At 42.0% G+C, this 20,546-nt stretch overlaps 1 protein-coding gene across 1 annotated transcript; it reads left to right on the top strand.

Moving 5' to 3' along the window:
- Positions 1-3,725: 3,725 nt before the first annotated feature.
- Positions 3,726-4,525, top strand: LOC138598499 (uncharacterized; the record flags this gene model as incomplete). Its single annotated transcript, XM_069670294.1, has 2 exons — positions 3,726-4,059; positions 4,191-4,525. Coding segments are annotated over 2 exons (669 nt in total), but the record flags the coding sequence as incomplete, so codon positions are not given.
- Between the last annotated feature and the right edge of the window lie 16,021 nt (positions 4,526-20,546).

Consider the following 20,546-nt stretch of genomic DNA (forward strand, 5'->3'; position numbering starts at 1 on the left):
AGAGGATGGTGGACCGTTGTGATGGCTGGACTGGTTATTTTAAGTATAACAGCCCACTGCCCTCTCACTACAGAAGTGTGCGTTTGAGCTATGAGCTTTCTTAGCTTCTTAAGTGATAAACAACTCCAGCACCAACCAAATCAAAATGATTGTCATTCTGTGGGAAGCACGATGGCTAACTAGCTAATAAGTCAGAATTAGCTGGAGGTGTAGACTATAGGTTTAATGACGTGGAGTTTGCCAACCCCTCGCTACTCTTCAGATCCACCCTCTCTTCCATTTATGGTCATTTTTGGCTACAGAAACCCAACATGGCCACGGGCAATATGCCAAACTCTTCAAAAAGCCAGTCGACAAACCAATGTGTGACCTCACATGGTGGCTACATCCATCATACAGTCTATGGTGTGGACTGACAGCCAGACAGGTGCCAGTTAACTACCTGTGTACTGCCAAAGCCCCAACTTCTTGATTGATTTTTACCTCATTAAACATTTTCCAATTGGGACTCTGGCCTCAGTCGCTAGTTTCAAGACTTTTAAGGACTGCATGGTGTTCATTTTGTAAATATGGTCCCATTCACAGTTAAATTTACCATAAAGCAGGGTATGTTTTACGGCCTGGCCACCTGTGATTGAAAAGTTGCTACCATGGGGGGCCGTCAAACAGGACGGAGACATAATAGTCATTTAATTATCAACTGTGGTAAGACATTCTCAGCAGATCCAAGTCCTGTTGCGAGGTGGGGGTGATCGGACTTGTTTGTCCAGCACATCCCACAGATGCTCGATTGGATTGAGATTTGGGGAATTTGGAGGCCGGGTCAAAACCTTGAACTTGTTGTCGTGTTCCTCTAACCATTCCTGAACCATGTTTGCAGTGTGGCAGGGCGCATGATCCTGCTGAAAGAGGCCACTGCCATTAGGGAACATGTTTCCATGAAGAGGTGTACTGGTCTGCAACAATGTTTAGGTAGGTGGTACAGGTAAAAGTCACATCCACATGAATAACAGGACCTGAGGTTTCCCAGCATAACATTGCCCAAAGCATCACACTACCTCCGCCAGCTTGCCTTCTTCCAATAGTGCATCCTGGTGCCATGTCTTCCCCAGGTAAGCGACGCACACACACCTGGCCAACATGATGTTAGAGAAAAAAAGATTCATCAGACCAGGCCACCTTCTTCCATTGCTCCGTGGTCCAGTTCTGATGCTCTCATGCCCATTGTAGGTGCTTTAAAGTCCCTGGAAACTCGGCTTGAAATAGCAAAAATGCATATATGATATCACAGCTGAGTGTGTCATAAAGCATCCACAAATTCTGAGTGAGGGGTCCGCCTGTCCACGTTCTCATGGCAACTGTCAACACAACAATGGCGCATGGGGAAGCAGTGTTTCTTCTAGGATTTTTTTTAGCAGCAGAGTAGAGGGTTTGTTGTACCACCCAGGTATGTGCGCATGTGCACGTCATATCAAAACTATTGCTGTCAGGTGATTAAAAAAAAGAATCTAATTAATTACAGGCTTTATAATCAATTGATTTCAATTATTCTTATATATCAATGATTTCTGTGATCACATGTAGACTTACCCTCTTTCTAGATGGTTATTTCTTACCTAGAAACTTTAATTGTACTTTCTTCTTCACCTCATTAAGTTTTAAATCACAAACTTCTTTAATCTTAACACTTGGCTTCAGTCCCCCAACACACCTGCACCTCTCAACCCGCCCCCCAGCCGCCCCACCCCCACTTCTGTCTGTCTCTCTGTCTGCTGTGTTGACTGTCTTCACCGCACGTGAGCCGCGTGTGCACGAGGGACGTTATTAATGACGTAGCGATCCAAACGATTGATCGTTACTGAATGACATCACCTTTTACAAGCTTTATAAACCGCAACAATCAATGTGTTTACAGTCCGGACGTACGGAGTTAGAGACAATATCTCCTCATTTCAGTATAATATTGTGCAGCTCGCTGGAGGGAGATCGCCAGGAAGCTGAAAGTTTGATATTGAGCAAACAGCTGATATGGGCACGTGCATTGTTTACACTGCGTATTTTAACTGCATATATATGCCGATGACAGCGATGTGGAGCGGACCCTCTTTTGCCATTAGAAGTAAACTGGTCCGCTGTCTTTCATTTGGTTGCCAAGACTTTGCAAGTTCACTGTTTCAGTGCTCTTCCTCAATGAGGAGAGGATGGACGATCGTTGATTTGAAGCTGAAATCTCCAAAGAGTCGTTTAATTACAATTTCTGAAGCAGCGGCTGAAACAATTCACTAAATGTATGTAGCGGAAACACTGCTGCTTCTCCAAGTGTTACAAAATAAAAGAATGACACGTTGTCATCCCAGTGGTAGATGTGCACCCGGGGACAGCACACACAGGCATGATGGGGAAAAAGGCGATCATTAGGTAATTGCAACAGGTATGTGCAGAGACGTTTAGGGTATGTGGACACAGTTGTGAAGTGTTATTGCACCTGTGAGGGCGGGACAACTGCGGTTGATTGGTTGAAGGAAATTTATGAAGTGATAAATATCATGCATAACCACGCCCAATTTAACCCCAGCGTCAGGGAAGTTAACAAAGAAAGAATGGCAATAACTCGAGTTTGGATTAAAACTAATTTCTAAAACTTTTAAGATGCTTACTAGTATGTACATCAGACCCTAAATCACATAGTTAGAAGGATTTTGTGGATTTGGGTTTACAGGGGCTTTAAGTGACCTTCACTCCTCACGCACATCAATGAGATTTGGCCACCCTGTGATCGATTTGTTGCTTTTCCATCCTTGGACCACTTTTGGTAGGTCATGACCACAGCAGACCAGGAACACCCCACAAGATCTTCAGGTCTGGAGATGTTCTGACCCAGTCGTTTAGTCATCACAATTTGGCCCTTGTCAAAGTCGTTCACATCCTTACGCTTGCCCATTTTTCCTGCTTCCAACACATCAACTTTGACGACATCGTTTTCATTTGCTTCAAGTGCCACCTACTGACAGGTGCCATTGTAAGAAGATCATCAATGTTATTCAGTTCACCTGTCAGGTGAGTTTGAGAGATTTCTGTTCTCACATGCAGGCCACCTGGGTAATGTCGCAACATTTTTGAGTGCCATGCATGTATGAAAGAGGCTAATGTGTATCCACATGTTGGCCAAATATTTTTGCTTCTGGTTACAAAAAAACAACATTACGACAGCCAAAATCTTAAACCTGAGGCTTCAAAGGGAGAGTTCAGATACCAATGGCTGAGTTAACTCTATGTGCTCTTCTTTAATACAGTCTATGGAAAATACAGAATAAAAATGTGTCTTTGATGACCATAGAAACTCTGTTTCCTCTTCACCACAAAACATGAAACAAGCTTGCTGCTTGTATTGCTTCATGTGCTTGGGCTTGAACGTTTTTTTCCACTGTGGTAACAGTGTAATATCATCATAACAAGTGGCCAATCAAAATGCTCTGCAGTTGTTCCCTCCCACTCGATATGATTATATCTAGGACAGTCATCTTCTCGTACATGCTAATGTTAGTGCTGTCTGAAGTGGACTTACAACAAAATGCTGACTGTGTTTGTTTTACTTCTGATGCTCAGACTGAGTCGTAAGTATATGTAAAACTTTCAAATGTGTTCAAGATGTATTTTAAGTTCAGCACAGGGCATACATTTTATTTCCTGGTTGTTAATAACCAACATGTATTTCTTTATTTTCTTCAGGATGCACAGACGATCAGACCTTTGAGACAAAGACTGTTGGTGCTGGAGATGATGTGAAGCTGACATGTCCCCGCGACAACTCTTGGCTTAAAACAAACTTATTTTGGATCAGGCTAGTTTCTGGAGCCTTGCCTGACTTTTTGGGAGGAACAAGCAGCTTTGACTACAACGAGGTTAACAAAAGTCCTCGCATCACAGCAAAACAAGAGCCTGGAACATTTGTCCTGACTATCAGTAAAACACAGCTCAGTGATTCTGGACTTGACTTCTGTGTTAAACAAACACAAGTTAATATGACTCTTTTGAAAGGAACATTTCTGACAGTAAAAGGTAAATAAAATACACCAGGTAGACTTTAATATTCTTTAAAAATGTACATTATTAATAGGAGAGTGTCAATTCATACATACAGTATATTGTAATTGGTAAAGCATGTTTATATTCTGGTTTGAATTTCTCAGGACGTGCACCTGACATCACTGCCGTCATTCAAGACTTATCCTCTGATCCAGTCCATCCAGGAGACTCAGTGACTCTGCAGTGTTCACTCCTCTCTGACTCTGACAACAAAACATGTCCAGGAAAACACAGCGTGTTCTGGTTCAGATCCGAATCAGATGAATCTCATCCCAGTGTCATTTACACTCTTGGAAACAGAACAGATGAATGTGAGAACAGTCATGAGGCTCGCTCTCCACAGAAATGTGTCTACAGCTTCTCTAAGACCGTCAGCTCCTCTGATGCCGGGACTTATTACTGTGCTGTGGCCACATGTGGAGAGATACTGTTTGGAAAAGGAACAAAGCTTAACATTGAAGGTAAGTTAGAATTTCATACAAATCATTGACTATAATTAATTTTGATTCTGGTTAAATCCATTGGATTGATGCGACACAAAACTTTTTTTCTTATCAAAAACCTGCTAACTCTCAGTATTTTCTAGATTCGTCAGCAGACGACATGTAGCATTTGGAGAAGATCAATACAGTCCTGTTATCAACTGCTTCTGTTTTAAGTCTGATTGTCATCGCCTTCCTGATTTATACCATCAAGACAAAATGTTGTAACGGTAATTAAAATTTCTCATCCATAAATCTATCAAACAGTATTCAGCAAAATATGAACTTTGTGCCTCTTAGTGTAGATTAACGTTCTCCATCTTTGGTTTGATTGTTTTAACACAGCTGCTGTTGCTCTGCCCACAAATGCTGCAACAGCCAGAGCCGAGCAGCCAAGTCAGCAGGTAAGATCTATAAAGGAAAGATGAAACTGGAAGAGATTCTGGATACATCTTCCATCTCAAAACCTTTTTCTGTGTCTTTCCTCAGAGAAATGAGGACATGTTGGTTTATTCTGCACCAGCCTTTTCAAAGAGAACTGGCAAAGCAGAGAGAACGAAGAAGAAGAGGAACGTAACAGCAGCAGAGGGAGAGACTGTCTACAGCGATGTCAGGGCTTTTGTGTAGACTAACAATCCAAACAATGCAAGGATTTTCTCATTAATGCAAAGATAGATAGATAGATTCATTTTTTGGAACACTATAACTACCATGTGACCATGGCATAATGATAATATTTATTTTTATAAACTTAAAAATGTTCAGTGTATCTTTGACATTATATTTGTTTCAATCTGTAAAATCTGCCTTTAATTGAATTAATACCTTGTGTGTGTGTGAGTGTGAGTGTGAGTTTGTGTGTGTGTGTGTGTGTGTGTGTGAGTGTGAGTGTGTGTGTGTGTGTGTGTGTGCATGCAACCTTTTGCTTTATAAGGCAGACTTTTATTTTGAAAGATGTACAGTTATTAAATCTATTGATCAGGCCGCCCCCTTTTCAGATCCTTAATTTTATAATTGTGTAATTTTTTGTTTCATGTTTAATTTTTTAAAATTATCTTTTTTTATCACTGTGCTGTGCTAGTATTAGAAATCAGAACTAGTGGACTGCATTTCTTGTATAAAGTTTGCATCATAATAAAGATAACTATGATAACACTTAATTCTCAAACTGCTTCATTATTTTTTTCTGACATAATGGCAACAATAAGAATAAGTTCTATGCACCGCTGTGTAAGCGCAGAATCACAGAGCTGCTAGCGTGGCTGTAAAGTCTTCTTCTTGTTTAGGCCAGTAAGACGTGGTATCTTCCAGTGCATACCAGAGGTCATAGCATTGAAAGGTCAAATAAAAGCAGTTCTGATTCAAACCAAATGTTTCACAGAGAGTGTGAATGCTTCATAGTGACAAGAATTTGTGTGACAGGAAATGCACTTTGAACGTCAGCGATAAACAATCGGATATGTTTGATGGGCTTAACTTTCAGGACTGGTGCTAATCATTGTCTGGCCCCATCTCACTCTATTTTGTAAGTGTTTAAAGTGTGAGTTTGTGCCTTAATAACTTTGTCTGATTATCCAGAAAAAGATTTGAATCCTTGCTAAAGTCTGTACTAATGTGCATCACTTGGAGCAATGATGGACCACCAGCTTGTCAGTGAATCAGCATGTAAATGAGAAAGAAAAAACATGAACTAATATTCATCTGCAATAAACTGCATGGTCACATATTTTGAAACACAAAGACAATCTATCTTTCCACCTATTATGTACACTATTAAAGTTGCTGAAGTTTGGAGAGAAGGATGGTATAACAACTCTGTATACTGTGCTCTTCCTGCTGATGTGACTGACAGGCAGAGTGGGCGGGTCATCACTGATGGGTATGCCACCGGGAGCAATCATGGTACACTCTCTCAATTTGGAAGTTTGGACCAAGCAGACACCTTTGTGGCTGAGAAATGAAGACAACATGGAGGTGCCAAAAAAATTGCAGTTCCTCAGGTGGCCACTTGAGGCTGGCTCCAAAAGGAGTAAACCTCCATTAAGCCCCATATTTAAATACCCAACAAAAACTGTGTGCTAGGTGTCAACTCAGCTAATTCAGAAACTGAACTTAACCTCTTGACCTTGTTTGTGTTGTTGGTGCCTTTTGGGTTTTTTTCATGCAAATGTTGAACAAATAAAATGGCTTGCTTTGTGGTTAGCTATACTAGCTGACCCACAAGAAGTCTGTGGTCCGCCTTTTTTGGTTCTAGTATTATTTTATTAAACGTGAGCCAAATTAGCAGCTATCTATTTCTGTGCTCACCATTACATGACATGTTCGCTCTGTCAGTGTTTGTTCTACATTGATTTATTTTTTGTGGCTCCTGCATGGGAGTCAGGATTGTTGTTGGGTTTCCCCCAGAGGATGGTGGACCGTTGTGATGGCTGGACCGGTTATTTTAAGTATAACAGCCCACTGCCCTCTCACCACAGAAGTGTGCGTTTGAGCTATAAGCTTTCTTAGCTTCTTAAGTGATAAACAACTCCAGCACAAACCAAATCAAAATGATTGTCATTCTGTGGGAAGCACGATGGCTAACTAGCTAATAAGTCAGAATTAGCTGGAGGACTAGACTATAGGTTTAATGACATGGAGTTTGCCAACCCCTCGCTACTCTCCAGATCCACCCTCTCTTCCATTTATGGTCATTTTTGGCTACAGAAACCCAACATGGCGACGGGCAATATGCCAAACTCTTCAAAAAGCCAGTTGACAAACCAATGTGTGACCTCACATGGTGGCTACATCCATCATACAGTCTATGGTGTGGACTGACAGCCAGACAGGTGCCAGTTAACTACCTGTGAACTGCCAAAGTCCCAACTTCTTGATTGACTTTTACCTCATTAAACATTTTCCAATTGGGACTCTGGCCTCAGTTGCTAGTTTCAAGACTTTTAAGGACTGCATGATGTTCATTTTGTAAATATGGTCCCATTCACAGTAAAATTGACAATAAAGCAGGGTATGTTTTACGGCCTGGCCACCTGTGATTGAAATGGTGCTACCATGGGGGGCAGTCAAACAGGACAGAGACATAATAGTCATTTAGTTATCAACTGTGTAGTGCATTGTGCATCCTGGTGCCATGTCTTCCCCAGGTAAGCGATGCACACACACCTGGCCAACATGATGTAAGAGAAAAAAAGATTAATCAGACCAGGCCACCTTCTTCCATTGCTCCGTGATCCAGTTCTGATGCTCACATGCCCATTGTAGGTGCTTTAAAGTCCCTGGAAACTCGGCTTGAAATAGCAAAAATGCATATATGATATCAGAGCTGAGTGTGTCATAAAGCATCCACAAATTCTGAGTGAGGGGTCCGCCTGTCCACGTTCTCATGGCAACTGTCAACACAACAATGGCGCATGGGGAAGCAGTGTTTCCTCTAGGATCTTTTTCAGCAGCAGGGTAGAGGGTTTGTTGTACCACCCAGGTATGTGTGCATGTGCACGTCATATCAAAACTATTGCTGTCAGGTGATTTAAAAAAATGAATCTAATTAATTACAGGCTTTGTAATCAATTGATTTCAATTATTCTCATATATCAATAATTTCTGTGATCACATGTAGACTTACCCTCTTTCTAGATGGTTATTTCTTACCTAGAAACTTTAATTGTACTCTCTTCTTCACCTCATTAAGTTTGAAATCACAAACTTCTTTAATCTGAACACTTGGCTTCAGTCCCCCAACACACCTGCACCTCTCGACCCGCCCCCCAGCCACCCCCACTTCTGTCTGTCTCTCTGTCTGCTGTGTTGACTGTCTTCATCAGCAGTCTGTTTAATTAAGTCACAATAGTTACATATTCTCTCTCGCAATTCAGTTCTCACGGCACGAGGGACATTATTAATGACGTAGCGATCCAAACGATTGATCGTTACTGAATGACATCACCTTTTACAAGCTTTATAAACCGCAACAATCAATGTGTTTACAGTCCGGACGTACGGAGTTAGAGAGACAATATCTCCTCATTTCAGTATAATATTGTGCAGCTCGCTGGAGGGAGATCGCCAGGGAGCTGAAAGTTTGATACTGAGCGCACAGCTGATATAGGCACGTGCATTGTTTACACTGCGTATTAGAACTGCATATATATGCCGATGACAGCGATGTGGAGCTGACCCTCTTTTGCCATTAGAAGTAAACTGGTCCGCTGTCTTTCATTTGGTTGCCAAGACTTCGCGAGTTCACTATTTCAGTGCTCTTCCTCAATGAGGAGAGGATGGACGATCGTTGATTTGAAGCTGAAATCTCCAAAGAGTCGTTTAATTACAATTTCTGAAGCAGCGGCTGAAACAATTCACAAAATGTATGTAGCGGAAACACTGCTGCTTCTCCAAGTGTTACAAAATAAAAGAATGACACGTTGTCATCCCAGTGGTAGATGTGCACCCGGGGACAGCACACACAGGCATGATGGGGAAAAAGGCGATTGTTAGGTAACTGCAACAGGTATGTGCAGAGACTTTCAGGGTATGTGGACACAGTTAGCTCAGACTCAGAGAGGAAGATTGATCGCGAGCCGAGAAGTGTTATTGCACCTGTGAGGGCGGGACAACTGCGGTTGATTGGTTGAAGGAAATTTATGAAGTGATAAATATCATACATAACCACGCCCAATTTAACCCCAGCGTCAGGGAAGTTAACAAAGAAAGAATGGCAATAACTCGAGTTTGGATTAAAACTAATTTCTAAAACTTTTAAGATGCTTACTAGTATGTACATCAGACCCTAAATTACACAGAAGGATTTTATGGATTTGGGTTTACAGGGGCTTTAAGTGGCCTTCACTCCTCACGCACATCAATGAGATTTGGCCACCCTGTGATCGATTTGTTGCTTTTCCATCCTTGGACCACTTTTGGTAGGTCATGACCACAGCAGACCAGGAACACCCCACAAGATCTTCAGGTCTGGAGATGTTCTGACCCAGTCGTTTAGTCATCACAATTTGGCCCTTGTCAAAGTCGTTCACATCCTTACGCTTGCCCATTTTTCCTGCTTCCAACGCATCAACTTTGACGACATCGTTTTCATTTGCTTCAAGTGCCACCCACTGACAGGTGCCATTGTAACAAGATGATCAATGTTATTCAGTTCACCTGTCAGTGTCTGAACTGCAGAAAAAAGTCAGCTTAAAGTCCAGGTGAAAAGTTTGAGAGATTTCTGATCTCTCTTGCAGGCCACCTGGGTAATGTCGCAAAATTTTTGAGTGCCATGCATGTATGAAAGAGGCTAATGTGTATCCACATGTCGGCCAAATATTTTTGCTTCTGGTTACAAAAAAACAACATTACGACAGCCAAAATCCTAAACCTGAGGCTTCAAAGGGAGAGTTCAGATACCAATGGCTGAGTTAACTCTATGTGCTCTTCTTTAATACAGTCTATGGAAAATACAGAATAAAAATGTGTCTTTGATGACCATAGAAACTCTGTTTCCTCTTCACCACGAAACATGAAACAAGCTGGCTGCCTGTGTTGCTTCATGTGCTCGGGCTTGAACATTTTTTTCCACTGTGGTAATACAGTGTAATACCATCATAACAACTGGCCAATCAGATTGCTCTGTAGTTGTTCCCTCCCACTCGATATGATTATATTTAGGACAGTCATCTTCTCGTACATGCTAATGTTAGTGCTGTCTGAAGTGGACTAACAACAAAATGCTGACTGTATTTGTTTTACTTCTGATGCTCAGACTGAGTCGTAAGTATATGTAAAACTTTCAAATGTGTTCAAGATGTATTTTAAGTTCAGCACAGGGCATACATTTTATTTCCTGCTTGTTAATAACCAACATGTATTTCTTTATTGTCTTCAGGATGCACAGACGATCAGACCTTTGAGACAAAGACTGTTGGTGCTGGAGGTGATGTGAAGCTGACGTGTCCCCGCGACAACTCTTTGCAACAAACACACTTATTTTGGATCAGGCTAGTTTCTGGAGCCTTGCCTGAAGTTTTGGGAGGAACAAAGAGCTTTGAATATGGAGTTTTTGACTTAACTCCTCGCATCACAGCAAAACAGGAGCCTGGAACATTTGTCCTGATTATCAGTAAAACACAGCTCAGTGATTCTGGACTTTACTTTTGTGTTAAACAAAGAACACTTAAAATGACCCTTTTGAAAGGAACATTTCTGACAGTTACAGGTAAATAAAAAACACCAGGTAAACTTTAATATTCTATAAAATGTACATTGTTAATAGGAAATCGTTTATAAATTGTAACTAGTGAAGCATGTTTATTTTCTGGTTTGAATTTCTCAGGACGTGCACCTGACATCACCGCCGTCATTCAAGACTTATCCTCTGATCCAGTCCGTCCAGGAGACTCAGTGACTCTGCAGTGTTCACTCCTCTCTGACTCTGACTACAAAACATGTCCAGGAAAACACAGCGTGTTCTGGTTCAGATCCGGATCAGATGAATCTCATCCCAGTGTCATTTACACTCTTGGAAACAGAATGGATGAATGTGAGAACAGTCCTGAGGCTCGCTCTCCACAGAAATGTGTCTACAGCTTCTCTAAGACCGTCAGCTCCTCTGATGCCGGGACTTATTACTGTGCTGTGGCCACATGTGGAGAGATACTGTTTGGAAACGGAACAAAGCTTAACATTGAAGGTAAGTTAGAATTTCATACAAATCATTGATTATAATTAATTTTGATTCTGGTTAAATCCATTGGATTGATGCGACACAAAACTTTTTTCTTATCAAAAACCTGCTAACTCTCAGTGTTTTCTAGATTCGTCAGCAGACGACATGCAGCATTTGGAGAAGACCGATACAGTTATATTTCTGTTATCAGCTGCTTTGGCTTTAAGTCTGATTGTCATCGCCTTCCTGATTTATACCATCAAGACAAAATGTTGTAACGGTAATTAAAATTTCTCATCCATAAATCTATCAAACAGTATTCAGCAAAATATTAACTTGTTGCCTCTTAGTGTAGATTAATGTTCTCCATCTTTGGTTTGATTGTTTTAACACAGCTGCTGTTGCTCTGCCCACAAATGCTGCAACAGCCAGAGCCGAGCAGCCAAGTCAGCAGGTAAGATCTATAAAGGAAAAATGAAATGAAAAGAGATTTTGGAATATCAGAATAACATCTTCCCTCTCATAACATTTTGTGTCTTTCCTCAGAGAAATGAGGACTCATTGGTTTATTCTGCACCAGCCTTTTCAAAGAGAACTGGCAAAGCAGAGAGAACGAAGAAGAAGAGGAACGTAACAGCAGCAGAGGGAGAGACTATCTACAGCGATGTGAGGGCTTTTGTGTAGACTAACAATCCAAACAATGCAAGGATTTTCTCATTAAAGCAATCATAAATATTTAATATACATTTTTGGAAGCCTGTGTAAAAATACTACTTAACAACCATGTGACCACAGCATAACGATAACATTTCATTTGGATAACCTTAAAAATGTTTGTGTATCTTTGACATTATATTTTTGCTAATCTGTTTGCTGTCAGTTTTGGATTTTTTCTATGCTATTATTTTTCTTATTATTATTTTAGACAATTAAAAAGGGGAGTTTTTTCATTATGATTTGAAAATATCCACATTTTTGTGTCAATGCAAGGCAAAAATTGTTTCAATAAAAGACAGTGATGTTTGTGGATTTGTGTTGCTTCCTTCCTCAAAAGGCAGACTTTTATTTTGAAAAAGATCTGTGGTTGTAATTCAATCAAGCTGCACCATTTTCAGATTCTTAATTTCATAATCGCATCAATTTAATTAGTTAGCAATGAGATTTTGTACTGTCCTTTAAAAAGAAATCAGAAGTGATGGACTGAGTTTCTCGTATAAAGTCTGCATTACAGTAAAGAACTCTGATAACATTCCATTTTTTCTGACATAATGGGAACAATATGGATTAGCTCAATGCACCACTGTGTAAGTGCAGTCTCACAGAGCTGCTAGCATGGCTGTAAAGTCTTTAAGATGTGATGTCTGTCACTGCACAACAGCAGTCAGATATAGTGGCATTAAAGGCAGTGGTGTAGTGCGGGGTACACGCAGGTATATGGCGTATACCCACTTATTCATCAGTCAGCATTGCATATACCCTCTTATCCCCTCTGATGCGCAACCTTCATGTATGCAAGCCAAATTGCCCAATTATCTTTCATAGGATGTCGGCATGCATGACCCAGCCTAAGCTGCCTCTCATTGGCCAGTACTCATTATGCAGGACTGATGAGCCAATCAGAGGCAGAGTAGGGCGGGTGATACCTGGGAGAAGAATTATTGCCTAACGGTAATTTTGTTAGTTCACTTTTAAACTATTCGCCGTTAGAATACGCTATGTAACGTTTATGAACAGCCAGGTAAGATGAAGCGAGCTATTCAAACAAAAATGTCCTTTCTCAATTGCAAATGTCCTCGTGAATCTACACCAGCCAGCAGCTCAGCTAATCTTAGCGATGCTAGCAGCTCCTTTAGCCCAGACTCTGGGAGCGCACTCGGTCCGTCCCCCTACCCCGTCGCACAGGATGCCCATGCCGCCTCTTCACCCACAGCTAAAGATGCAGGTACAACGGCTGATGAAGATGTCAACTACGGTGGGTGGGCGCTTTTTTATTGCTGAAGCTTAAAAATCAAGATTACTGGGGTGACTTTACACATTTGAATAGCTTGTGGTCATTGTTTACCTTGTTACATTTAGGCTATAGCCTGTCAGTCAATCATGTTTGTTGTTTTTCTGTAGACATCTCTCACTAGTCTGTGGGGCAGTATTGGGTCAGTAATTTCATAAGTTCATAATCCTTATTCCCTGAGGTCAAGCAGCAGAAAGTATGTGACAATGTGCAAATACTACTGGCCCATTTTTGGGTAAACTAAATAGAGTAGTCTTACATGTCACTGTTTATAAAACAGGGCATCTATCCTTTGCTGAATGGGCTGCTCAAAAACAGGGCATGAATTAAGAGTATACCCACTTCTCCAAGGATCACTACACCACTGATTAAAGGGTAAAATAAAAGCCCTTCTCTGTTAAATATTTCAGTAAGAGCATGAATGGTTTTACACTTAATAAGGACAAGAACTAGTGTGGCAGGAAATGCACTTTGAACGTCAGCGATAACCAATCAGATGCATTCTCTGGCCTGACCTTTCAGGACCACGTTGACGCCTCGCTCTGCAAAATAACAATTTTTACATCAGTGTAATCTTGTTTTCAATCAGAAACCTGATACTTATTATACAGATCAGTCCCGCATTGCTTTCATCATGAGTTTATGTTCTGACAAGGCAGCTTCCTGGTCATCAGCCATCTCCCTTAATAACCACACTTTGTGTGCAGACTTTCATGCTTTTACTGCTGAAATGCGCAAGGTTTTTGATCATGCCGTTAAAGGGAAAGAGGCAGTTAGTCAGCTCTTGTCACTCTCCCAGGGAAGAAATTCTGTTTCTCAATATGCTTTAGATTTTGGTGTTCTAGCAGCAGAAAGTGGTTGGAATGAGTCCGCGCTTCAGGGAGTTTTTTTAAAGGGACTTTCTGAGGAGATGAAGGCTGGGCGGACGGCAGGCGATGGTGAGGAGTAGATGTGGTGCTGGTGGCCCTCTGCCTCTCTGTTCTCTCCCTGCGTCTCTCCCTTAGCCTATTGTCTAGTTTTGTGGCTAAACCTATTAGCTCCTCTAACGAACCTAAGAATGTGTTGGCCTTATGTGACTAATCGTACTGCCCCCATTTCTGTCACTCTTTCTGGTAACCACACTGAGACAGTTGAATTGTACGTTATTCCCTCACCTACCACGCCCATAGTTTTAGGTCTTCCCTGGCTTAAGCTACATAACCCTCATATAGACTGGTCTACTACTTCCGTTACTTCTTGGAGCAGCTCCTGTTACCAAAACTGCCTGAAGTCAGCTATTCCAGTTAGTATTTCTATCTCCCAGTCTTCACCTGAAGACATGGACCTCTCAGCTGTCCCCAGTGCCTATCATGACCTTAAGCAAGTGTTCAGCAAGGATAGAGCTTTGTGTTTGCCCCCACATAGACCATATGACTGTGCTATTGACTTGCTTTCTGGTGCCCCCCTGCCTTCCAAGAAACTGTATAACCTGTCCAGACCTGAGAAAGATGCTATGGGGACCTACATCAAGGACTCATTAGCTGCAGGTCTCATCCGCCCATCATCATCCCCTGTCGGTGCAGGATTTTTCTTTTCTGAAAAGAAGGACAAGACTCTTCGTCCCTGCATCGATAACAGATGTCTGAATGATATAACTGTTAAAAACAAATATCCTCTGCCTCTTATCGACTCTGCCTTCACCCCCCTCCACGACGCAGGAATCTTCACTAAACTGGACTTCGCAACGCTTACCACTTGGTAAGAATAGGAGGGGATAGGAGGGGGACGAATGGAAGACTGCTTTCAACACTCACCTGGGTCACTTTGAGTACCAGGTAATGCCTTTTGGTCTCACCAATGCTCCGGCTGTGTTTCAGGCCTTAATCAATGACGTTCTCAGAGACATGTTGAACAGATTTGTTTTTGTCTGTTTAGATGACATTCTGATTTTTTCTAAAGATGTTGATGAACACATTGTCCATGTTTGAGCGGTCTTGCAAAGGTTGCTCGAAAACAAACTGTTTGCTAAAGCAGAGAAATGTGAGTTGCATGTGTCCTCTGTCTCCTTCTTGGAGTTTGTTATTGAGAAGGGCCAGCTGAAGCCAGATCCGGCCAAGATTAAGGCTGTGCTCGACTGGCCGACACCTGAGTCCCGTAAACAGCTCCAGAGGTTTCTGGGGTTCGCCAATTTTTACAGAAGGTTTATTAAGATCTACAGCCAGCTGGTGAGCCCCTTAACTAAACTGACTTGTGTAAAACGTTCTTTTGAGTGGTCATCTGAAGCTCAGACTGTTTTTGATAGACTTAAGACCATGTTCTCTTGTGCACCTGTGTTAGTTCACCCAGATCCTGACTTACAGTTTGTAGTGGAAGTTGACGCCTCCGACTCAGGGTTTGGGGCCATCCTGTCACAACGTTCCACTTTGGACCAGAAGCTCCACCCCTGTGCCTCCTTCTCCTGAAGACTCACTCCAGCCGAAAGAAACTATGATGTGGGGAATCGAGAGCACCTTGCTGTGATGCCTTGTTTGGATTGACCATAAAAACCTGTCTTATCTTCGTTCTGCACACAGACTCAACTCTCGCCAGGCTCAGTGGGCTTTGTTTCTTGGAAGTTTCAACTTCACTCTTACCTACCGACCTGGGTCCCGGACCATCAAATCTGATGCTCTCTCTCACCAGTTTGCTCCCCCAGTGGAAGACATCCCTGAGGAAACCATCCTGCCGTCCACTTGTGTGGTCGGGGCGGCCAGTTGGGAGATTGAGCGTGTGGTTCAGGAGGCCAACCAAGTTCATCCTATACCTGAGAGCTGTCCTTCAGATCGTCTCTTCATTCCCCCTCCGCCGAGGTCCCCAGTGCTCCAGTGGGGGCCATCTTCTAAGTTGGCCTGCCATCGCACACTCTCCCTGCTGCAACAGCGCTTCTGGTGGGCATCTATGACTGCCGACACCAGGGAGTTTGTTGCCGCCTGCTCCGTTTGTGCCCGTAGTAAGTCCTCCAACCAAGCTCCAGCTGGTCCCCTCCTTCCCTTGCCCATACCTCATTGTCCCTGGTCACACATCGCAGTGGACTTCGTTACTGGGTTACCACCATCTATGGTAACACAATTATTCTGACTATTGTTGACCGTTTCTCTAAAGCAGTCCATTATATACCTCTGGTTAAACTGCCCTCTGCATTGGAAATTGCTGATCTACTTGTGCAACATGTGTTCCGTCTTCATAGTATACCCCAGGATATTGTCTCAGACCGGGGTCCCCAGTTTGCCTCCCAGGTGTGGAAAGCATTCTGTCAAACATTGGGGGGCTCAGTCAGCCTGTCATCTGGTTATCACCCTCAGACTAACGGCCAAACGGAGCGGGCAAATCAGGATTTGGAGTCTTCCCTGAGGTGTGTTGCAGCTTGTCTCCCTGCCTCTTGGTCCACCCATTTGCCATGGGTTGAGTACGCGAACAACTCCCTGGTCAGCTCCGCCACAGGTATGTCACCTTTCATGGTTGGAAGACTTTTAAATAACACTGAAAGCCATCTTTCTGACAAACTGACAAACTCTGAGAAACGTAGCAATGCAGGAAGAGGTTCACAAACAATGCATGTCAAATACTTTTCAGAAACACTGTTGTTGAGTTTTCAGCACAAGGAAATACAAAGTGGTGTAACACTCGTAGCTTTAAAGCCCCTGTGAGGAGTATTTCGATGGTTATGAAACAGACTGAAATTAATTCTGATTACTCTATATGACACACAAAAGCAAACAGACCATCAGTGGCAAGATTGATTATTGCTGTATAGATAATTTTAATGCATGATACCGCTGCCGGGGGTAGGTGTCAGACTGCGCTGCCTTTGTTTACGTTTTCCAGGACAAAAAATGTAAAGTGAGTGATACCTATGACTGTTAAAGAAAGCAGGATGAGATTTTATCTTAAAAAACACCACTTAAGCATGCACAGGACAAAATCAGCAAAGAGATAAGAGGCATGGCGTTGTCCACAGGGGGCGCCAAGATCAACCCAAACCAAAAGTTCCTCACAGGAGCTTTAATGGAAATAGGAATAGATGGAAAAAAAACCTGGATGTTTTCACACAGTGAAAAGGAATAGAGGAGGAGGAGGAATAGAGGACAGTGTCACTTTAGCTGCAGTGTAGGTTGTGGCCTGCAGGTTCAAGGACAGTGGAGAGAGGAGTGGAAATGTGGTGAAAACCACACAGAGAGTCATGAGATGTGAAGAACTCAAAGGTGACAGAGAGGGCTGGCATGAATGTACAGCTTGTTACTGTGATAGAAAATAATGTTATAAACCGCCCATAACAATACTGAAAAAAACCCACCAAGAATTTCATGCACAATCAACACATCTTCATATTTTGGACACCACATATTGATTTCTTCAGCGTTCCCAAACTCATCACATTTATAGACTTTTTTTTTCACATTTTGCCAGGTCAAAGGTCACTAGCTAGTTACAGACCTCTGCCTGCTACTCGTCCTTGTCCACGTCCTTGCAGAAGATGGAAAGAGCGCCATCATCATAGTATTTAAAAATTGCTTCCCTCATTAAGGCTTGTTTACCCTCAGGCAGCAGACACTCCACATTCTGCCTCATAATCAGTTGCAAGTCGTTTACCTGTGGATGTGCGTCCATGAATTTGAGGGGGCGGGGCTTCTGAAAGAGCCCTGAAGGGAGGGGTGCATTTGTTTGGCCATCAAGGTCATTTGATTTCCAAATATCTGCTTCGCGAAAGGACATATCAACTTTGGTCACACTCTAAATTTTGCCATGTGTGCACTGAGACACAAAGTTAGAGAGGATAAACATGTAGAGTCTTTTGACCTTGAACTGCTGTGTATATGTCCTCCACACAATCTTAAACATTATAGATAAACCTCTGACAGCACTTTGTAAAGGCCTTCTGCATGTCTGCCGTGAGAACAACAAGCAAAGCCCCATGCAACAGCTTCACTGACACACAGGCTGCGGTCTGTTTCTCCCGCCTTTGACCAACCTTCAAGGCTGTTTGCTCAGAGCAGAACTGTGACTGTGACAGGATGTGTAGTGAGGGAAGAGCTGCATGAGGTTTCTGCAGGCTAGTTTTAATTTGAACAAATTTAAACAATTGAATACATTTTTCTTGCTTGTTAATTTGCTCATGAAAATGCAAATAATGTCTTTGATGTGTTTTTAAACATGCAACCGTATAATGCACATGAATATTTGATAATTAGATAATAATAATTAGATTACTTTTCATTTAAATTCAAATTCATTGACAAGATTATCGTCCATCATTGCTCAAAGTGATGCACGCAAAAACAGACTTCTGGGACGGCTTTGATTATCGGACAAACTCATCTTCAAACTCTTGTTGTCGTCAGAAAGAGCGAGGTGGGACCAGTGAAAGATTAGCACCTCCCCTCTCTGGCAGCACCGACCAGTGAAGAGTGATAACTTGCTAAATAACAGCAATCACATATCAACATTTACCTACATCTGTAAAGTCTTTTGATTCTACTAATAATAAATAACATGGTGTTGTTCCTCTTGCTATTTAAAAAAGATAAAACAACAGTTAAGCCAAACTTCCTGAGGCTAAAACAGAGACAGAGAAAGAAAAAACTCTGTTCGTATTCACACCTCATTTTAAGACCAAACCACAGCAGTGCTAAAGTTTCCGTGCAGTTTAGTGTGTGTGTGTGTGGTGTGTGTGTGTGTGTGTGTGTGTGTGTGTGTGTATGTGTTTGTGTGTGTGTGTGTGTGTGCGTGTGTGTAAGCGAGAGAGAGAAAGTTTCAGTTCTAACTTCCATCTAACAGTTGTAAGTTGTGTCCATCCTTGTGTGCATTAAACTGTGTATGTGTGTTGTGTGTTCAGGAGCTAAACAAAGCATTGTGTCAGTGAGTCTTCGATTTCACTCCAAAACACGTTTAGTTATTAGAATAAGTTTCTGGTCCAACCTAGGTGTTAGGTGTAAACAGTTTGACCACACACGCACACACACAGATAAACACACATTCACTGTCACCACTGACGAACAAATGATGCATGGAAACTTTTTTGTCCTTGATCACACTCTGTTTAACAATCAGGAAGTTTGATTTAACTGTTTTCTTACCTTCTTAAAATAGCAAGAGGAACAACACATTGTTATTAATTATTAGTAGAACCAGAACTACTTACAGATGTAGGTAAAGGGTGCTATGTGAGGTTTTTTATCACACTTTCTGCAGTCTGCACTCTTCACTGGCCGGTGCTGTCACAGAGGGGAGGTGCTAATCATTGTCTGGCCCCACCTCGCTGCTCATTTTGTCTAGAACAAGTGTTGAAAGTGTGAGTTTGTGACTTAATAAGAAAACTTTGTCTGATTATCCAGAAACAGATTTAAATCGTTGCTAAAATCTGCACTAATGTGCATCACTTTAAGTATTGACGGACAGACAGCTTGTCAGTGAATCAGCATTTAAATGCAGAACAAAACATGATCTAATATTCATCTGCTATATACTGTATGGTTGCATCTTTAAAACACGACAAAGACGATCTATCTGTCCACCTGTTATGTACACTATTACAGTTGCTGAAGTCTGGAGAGAAGGATGGTTTAACAGACCTCCCCCAACTCTGCATGCTGTGCTCTTCCTGCTGATGTGACTGACAGGCAGAGTGGGCGGGTCATCACTGATGATGAGGAGCAACTGCTTTGGTTGGCTCACAAAACATCTAACATGGCTCTTCTGTGTCTGTAGATGGCAAATGGCTGGAGACTTTTTTTTTAACAGATCAAACCAATTAATTAATTAATATTAAAGTCAGTGGTACAGAGGTTTTAGGAGTTTTTATTAGACCTGGAAACATAGTGCTATAATGTGTATTTACCATGCAGATGGATATCTTAAATGATTTAATGTTTAGAGGTCATTGGTGATAGTAACATTTTGAATTGGATATTTGTGGAAAACCTTTGATTGTAAACTCTATCTCAGTCGGTTTGGACCAAGCAGACAGTTCTTTGGCTGAGAAAATGAAGCCAACACTGAAGCACCAAAAAGTGCAGTTCCTCAAATGGCCACTTGAGGCTGGCTCCAAAAGCGAGTTAACCTCCATTAGGCCCTATATTTAAATACCCAGCTTTACAGCAAATTCAACATATTTACAGCCTGGCACAAAAATGTTGCTTTGCTAGTTTCTATATAAATGTAATGGGAGGGCTGGTTGCTTTGAGTGACAGGTGGGGCTGCTAGCTGTGCGCTAATTAGCAGCTTTGGTTTGGTCTGGCCTGTCGAAGACGGAGGACCATTGTGATGGCTGGACCGGTTATTTTAAGTTACCCGGTCG

The sequence above is a fragment of the Semicossyphus pulcher genome, unplaced genomic scaffold (genome assembly GCF_022749685.1).
Source record: "Semicossyphus pulcher isolate SPU_LCO1_2020_fin unplaced genomic scaffold, fSemPul1.0.p SCAF_2, whole genome shotgun sequence".
Classification (NCBI taxonomy): Eukaryota; Metazoa; Chordata; class Actinopteri; order Labriformes; family Labridae; genus Semicossyphus; species Semicossyphus pulcher.